Source organism: Teleopsis dalmanni, chromosome 2 (assembly GCF_002237135.1).
Source record: "Teleopsis dalmanni isolate 2A chromosome 2, ASM223713v2, whole genome shotgun sequence".
In the NCBI taxonomy this organism is placed as follows: Eukaryota; Metazoa; Arthropoda; class Insecta; order Diptera; family Diopsidae; genus Teleopsis; species Teleopsis dalmanni.
In genome coordinates this window covers 57,432,481-57,439,024 of record NC_051847.1, presented here as the reverse complement: position 1 = coordinate 57,439,024, position 6,544 = coordinate 57,432,481, and the positions used below count along the sequence as shown (strand labels likewise).

At 27.9% G+C, this 6,544-nt stretch overlaps 1 protein-coding gene across 1 annotated transcript in view; it reads right to left on the bottom strand.

Annotated features, from left to right (window-relative positions):
- Positions 1-5,856, bottom strand: part of LOC119681319 (receptor-type guanylate cyclase gcy-28) — a 21,358-nt gene extending 15,502 nt beyond the window's left edge. The window contains exons 1-4 of the mRNA XM_038094478.1: positions 5,732-5,856; positions 5,555-5,666; positions 2,402-2,567; positions 895-969 (exon numbers count right to left, since the gene is read on the bottom strand). Of these exons, the coding sequence (XP_037950406.1) occupies positions 895-969; positions 2,402-2,567; positions 5,555-5,666; positions 5,732-5,774 (396 nt within the window). The 5' untranslated portion in view covers positions 5,775-5,856. The remainder of the gene's footprint in view (positions 1-894; positions 970-2,401; positions 2,568-5,554; positions 5,667-5,731) is intronic.
- Positions 5,857-6,544: the final 688 nt, after the last annotated feature.

Sequence of the window (6,544 nt, the reverse complement as noted above, 5' to 3'; positions counted from 1 at the left end):
TAGGACGGGTTTTTTAATTTAGAAGGTCTTTTTGTGTTTCAGAAAAAGAATATGTTGGAGATATTTATTAATTTAAAAAATTTGTGGCATATGAATACACAATACTTAAATTAAAATGGTATATAACATATTTCTATAAATGGTATATATTTCTATAAATAAATATACAAGGATTATTGATGTCTGCATATTTTGGTAATTTATCTTTTATTATTTTCATCTAGTAGTGACGGACGCAATATAGCAAGTAAAGTATATTAAACGAATAATATTGTATTTAACAATATTATTAAGTTAAAATTAAATACAAACGATACAATCTTTTGAAACATATATGAATATATAGGAAAATGTTCGTTTTAATTCTGCGCTTGTTGCTCTCTTTGGATCAGACACTTTACGTACAAGAAGAATTAAGGTATTATGATCTCTAGTGTCATCAAATACTTGGTATAAAAACAATGATAGTTGTAGAAAAAAAATTTTGCATAGTATCATATCTCTACATCCAGAGAAATGTAGAGATGCTAGAGTTTGGCATCTACTTATTCTTTTTAAGAAACTACTATTGTACCAAACTTTGTGATTCTAAAGTCTTATCTTAGTGATCGATACTTTTTTGTGGAGCATCAAAAAGTATTTAATGGTACTTCAAAATTTAATACAAAAAAAAATTATTCTTATAAACTACTTCATTTCTAGAAACTTATAAACTATATTTATTGTCAAAATACTTTCTAATATTTTTTCTTAGGCTGGCTTCAAGTGTTTGTGAAAATAAAAAGAAGCATATCGTAGTTAATTGATATTGTTATATAATGTAGATAATTATAAATATTTTATAAAAGGTATGTTATAAGTATAATATATAAGTATTTTTTTACTTGATCTTACCGTACTTTCATTCTTCCATTTGTGAATTTTTCCTAGTATACCGGAAGTTACAGTTAATTCACCTTCAGATGGAGGCTGCAAATATTTTATTTAAATATATTAAATTATTTCAAATTTTATGTTATACTTTGCATAGAAAAAAAGTATTTATTCTGTTTAAAAATATTATTAAAATTATAAGAGAAATATGAATATTTTGAGGTAGTATTCTGTCAAGAGAATATAACATCTGTATATATATATATTACATTAAGTTTCGTATTTGAGAGCTTGTTTAGATATATAAAAATAGTAATTTAAAAAAGTCTTGAATATAGCCTATTATCCCTGTCTGAATAACATAGCCTTGTCACAATGTATAAAAATTCAAGTATAAAGCCAACTTTACTCATTGATAATGGTTAGTTGGTAGTAAATCATTCGTTTATAGGAGTCTAATATTAAATTTAGTATTAACTAAATACTTATTGAACAATATCATTTACAATGGATATTTGACATTATAACATTCGATTATACGACTCTAATATTAAATTTAATAATGACTAAATATTTTTAACAAATTTGACTGATAATAGATACTTAATAGTATATTATTACACGGCTCTAATATTAATTTAAGATGAAACTGAAATCAAATTTTCAATCAATTATTATTCAATGTTGGAATAATCATCCAGATTCCCAACTATTAAATAATCATCCAGATTCCCAAATTAAAACAACCATAACGATTGAGCTGATGGCAAATAGCTTTTTCGACACGTTCCATACCTAATTCAATAAAATCTATACAGAACCTATTTGATGAAATAATCTTAAGGATGTAATGGAGATGAAGATGAAGAGAATTCATAAAGAAATAAAATTAGTTTTCCTAAAAATATATTCTCTCTAAAGACACTAACATTTCAGTTATCCTTAAAGCATTCTAAATTGTACTAAAAACTTCATTTATCTTATGGTGCATGTCCTTATAGTACACCACATGCTGAGCTATTATATATCCTTTATTTTAAACTCGTATAAAGGAGTATACAAAGTGAACGACTAAAATGGCCATTTTTTGTTTTGTAATCACTTTAAGTTTCAATTAATTTTGTATAATTTCACTTGATTTGTGCTTTATCTGCTCACCAATTGACATAAAATTAGTTGCTACCGCTTTGGATTTTATTACTCCCTCCTATCGCCAGTGCATTACGCGGTATTATTTAAGTAAAAATAATTAAACAACGTAAAAAGGAATGAAAGAAAATTAAATTGTCAACTGACACGCGTTCTTGAACGGAGATTACCAAACCAATTGCGGAAGTGTGAAGCAAAACCACAGGAGTTTAATGAAAACTCGTAGTTCTGGATCCGCGGCAAAGCTTTTTTGATTGAAACAGAAAGTGGAAAGAAAGCATGAAGTGTAAAGTGAAAAGGATTCCAGGCATACGGTTTTTGTGGTATAAGCTATGTATGTAGACATAAATTAGTTTCTTTGGTTTCTGTTAGTGATTACCTGATCACCCATGCCAGTAATAATTGGTGTATTCCAATAAGCAGCAAGGCGTGCAACAGGCTCCAAGGCAAATGCACAGGCAGGACCAATGAAGGCAATTACATCGTTCTTAAAGTGCATATCAGCGGCTAAGCCAGGTGCTCTTTCACCAGAACAAGATGGATAACTAAAAATATTCAAGAATTATAGATATATAAAGGTTATAATTGTTTTTAAATTTTCCTTTGATAGATGAAAGTACACAAAATCTGAATTTTCCAAAAATCTATTTAAATCTAAATGATAAATAAGTAAAACAAAATTTGGTGTAGACAAAACATATGTAAAATATGGGATTATTTTCTTTTAAAAAGATATATTTGGCCCTTTAGAAAAAATGATTGGACAGACATAATAAGTTTGATCAAATGATTAAAGTGGTGACTCTATCCAATTTATTTATATATAGCTCTGTCAAATTCAATTCATGCGGTTTGGGAAGCTTTGCAACCAAATTAAACTTCTGCAAGCTCCCTAAGATAATTGAACATCAGTTTATCTATTATTATTATTATTTCCTTGGTGTATTTAGGTAAAGACACCGCTCTTAGTAAGAGCATAGAGCAGAGTTTATCTAGGATGGTTGTTATCTGTTTCCGAAGAGCAAAGCATGCACAGAGAAAATGGAAGTTAACCTTTTTCTAGTCTGACTGGTTATAGCCAAAGCAATAACTATTACAAAAGATTCCAATATTAGCTGAGAATGTGAAAAAGTAAAGTTTGAAATAAAATGATTATATTATAAAAATTCTTAAAGATATATCATAGAGTAAAATGTTTAATAAAAAGTTACCAGCAAAAAGAAGTGATAGACGAAGAAGGACAGAAAGGACACTATCACCCGATAGGCTTAAAAATTATGATGAATGGCTAAAAAAAAAGAAAGTGATAGCATTAACACCTTAAGGTGTAGAATATTTAAGGCTTGACAACTTAAGGTGTAGAATATTTAAGGATGCTAGGGTTTTATTATCTAGATGATTTTAGTCAGCTGCAAGATCTCTTCTTGGAAAGCATTTTTTATTTTGTTTAAATATTGAATTCCTTTTAAACTCTGGGACTTATGAGGCAACATAAAGTAACACTAACACCTCTGTTAGATTATCGTAATGAATGTAATAAAAGTAATGAAATCTGGAATACTGAGTTTGAAACTATACTTCTTATATATCATTGGCTGTAATTAAGTAACCTTAAGATCAAAAATCTTAAAACAAAAAACAATTATAGAACCACATTCTTACTATCCAAAGTATTAAGAACAGTTCAATTGGAAAAACTTGTAGTATATATTTTTTATTAAAAAGAAATTTTATGAAACAGAACCATTAATAAATAGACTAGTATTATGTGTTCTAAAATTAAACCATTTTAGTTTTTAAAAGTGATCACTTCGGCTTGGAAACCTAACTTTTTCCAAATCTAATGTTTCGGGCTCACATGATATAAATTATTAATCAATGTAGAAGTGTTTCGCGAAATAGATATACTAAAATTATATACATATAAAACCATAACTTGTTTTACTATATGCCAATGACAACTCTATAAATGATCTCATTATTGGATATCCAATAAACGATACTTTAAAGCATTAAATAGAGTTAAAATAATAACTTGTTTTTCTATGTCAAAGACAAACATCAATATTTTGTATTTAAAAATGCTTTACCTAGTCGACAAGTTAGCAGGTTTTTATTGATCTAGTGGATTGGAAGAAAAAAAGAAAACATTACTTAACTGGTCAATCGCTATCCGTTAATTGCCAAAAGCACCTGATTGTTCTTAGTTTGTTTTTAGCGGTATATTAATTTAAAATTCCTATAGTCAGTTAGTGTCTTTAAATTTCTATGTGGTATCACTTCTTCCGGTACTTTCCAAAGGCATCAACTTAATATGAGTTCTTATTTTATTCAGACGACAATGTGATTTTCTAGTCCAAAATAACAGTGTCTTCATTCAAAATTGCTACAGCAAACTAGTATTTTCAAACTTCTGTATAGAATTACATCTTCCGGCACCTGCCAAAGGCGTCTGACTATAATAAGTTTTTTGTTTATCTAGATGATATAGTGGTTTTTCAGTAAAAAATAGAGGTAGCTTCATACAATATTTCTATAGCCAACTAGTGCATATAAATTGATATGTGATATCACTTTTTAGGGCCTAAATGAGTCCAAAAGATCACTCTTAACTTGTTAGAAAATAACATATAAAAGTTTATATATATATAAGTTATATAACTTATATAAAAACTTATAAGTTTTTAATTGCTATCAAGATTCAATTTTTCAATTGTTCCTAGTATATAAATTGAAGGAATTCATATTTTATTTTTTTATATTCTGAACGTCTTTCCTAAAGGCACCAACCTCTGGCATCTTTATATCAATGATTCGTATGACTATGTTTCTAGTTCCTAAGATATTAAGATATATTTACTGTTGTTCTCAGTGGTTCTTCTCCTGATATTATAATTTTTTAAGTAATGGCTTTATAATGTTCAAATTTCCATATAAATTTTTTTTTTTGGGTAAAGAAGAAAAATTGCCATTGTATTAAGTCTTGATATTTTAAGAAATTTTAAATAAATATAATTATAAAAATTCTGAAACCCCTAAATAGTGCGCGGTCGGTAATAAAATCACAAATGGGAGAAAATAAAAATTGTTTCTTTACGTTCAGTACTCTTTTGTGTTCAGCCACAGTTGAAGATGAAGATACCATTTTTGTTATCCTTACTCGTGCATTCGCTACTGTTGCTTTGGGAGCAATAAAGGCATAATTTGAACATTAAATACAAGCAATTAATTTTGAACTTAGTCGTAGCACTGGAACAAGGTCTCAATTATGGAACAGAATAAAGCAACAATGCGCAACAAGTGCACTGAAACAAATTAAAAAACACTCAAACAGACACTCATTTACCCATACATATACATTTTAAATGGTATTAAAGCTTAAAAAGGAATAATAAATTGAATAAAATTAAATGTGTAAGTAATGAATTTCAGAATTTAAAAATTAAGTAAAATACAGAATTTAATAAAAAGTTAGTATTTTTAATATATTCGGAATGTTAAATAAATTAAATTTAATATAATTATCACGTACCTTGCTTGAACCTTTTTCAATGTTATATTATGTTGCTTTAAAAAATCTTCATTAATAACTTCTAATGCCAAATCCACAGCAGGTCCACAACGTTCCAAATCAAAAGGTGAATCTGTTCACAAATTAATCATATAACATCAAATATCACTAGTAAAAGGTTTTTACTAAGTAAACTACCTAAATGTGAAGCCATTAAAACTCCAACATTGAATACTCGCATACCCGATTTTTCATATTCAAGAGCTTCACGTTTTTCAGTACGACCTGCTTCAAAATACTCAGCAGAGGATTCAGCGTTGCTTCTAATTGCACTATTTTTGCTATTACTGACAGTTGTCATATTCTCTCGTGAGAGATCTTCCCAGAAACCAACTTCAAATTGTATTCGTTTCGCTTCATAAATTAAAGCATAAGCACGTAGTCCAAATATCAAAAACCAACCGAAAGTAATTTTAAGTTTTAGTCGCATTTCCAATGTTTCAATAATCGTAAAATTTAAGAATAATTTATATTGAAGGGATTAGCAACGATCGTAGTCATGAATGACAGTCTTATTTTTAGAATTTTTTCACATATTTCATTTTCAAATGATGTCTTTATACATCTACTAAATTGAAATAATTTATTAAATTTTTTTTTAATAAAATAAATCTTCACTTTAAGTTTAAGCAGGACGGTGGTTTGCCTGGTGATCCTTTAAAGTTATTCTTTGCAGAGATTTGCTACTCAGAACTATTCGCTTTAAATACTGATTTATCTATCATCCGCGCAATCATAGTTCGATTCAATTATCACATTCAAAATTGTTCACAGCCATGCATAGTTCGGCTATTAATGAATTCCAAAATGTTTTCGATACGGATCCCATTCACAGCTAAGCATTAAATTACTAGATCAAAAAATTATTTAAATTATTTAATAACTTAAAATTATTTATTATTTATTCAGAAATTAAAAGAATTCGACTAAAAACCAATAGAGTTGATCCAA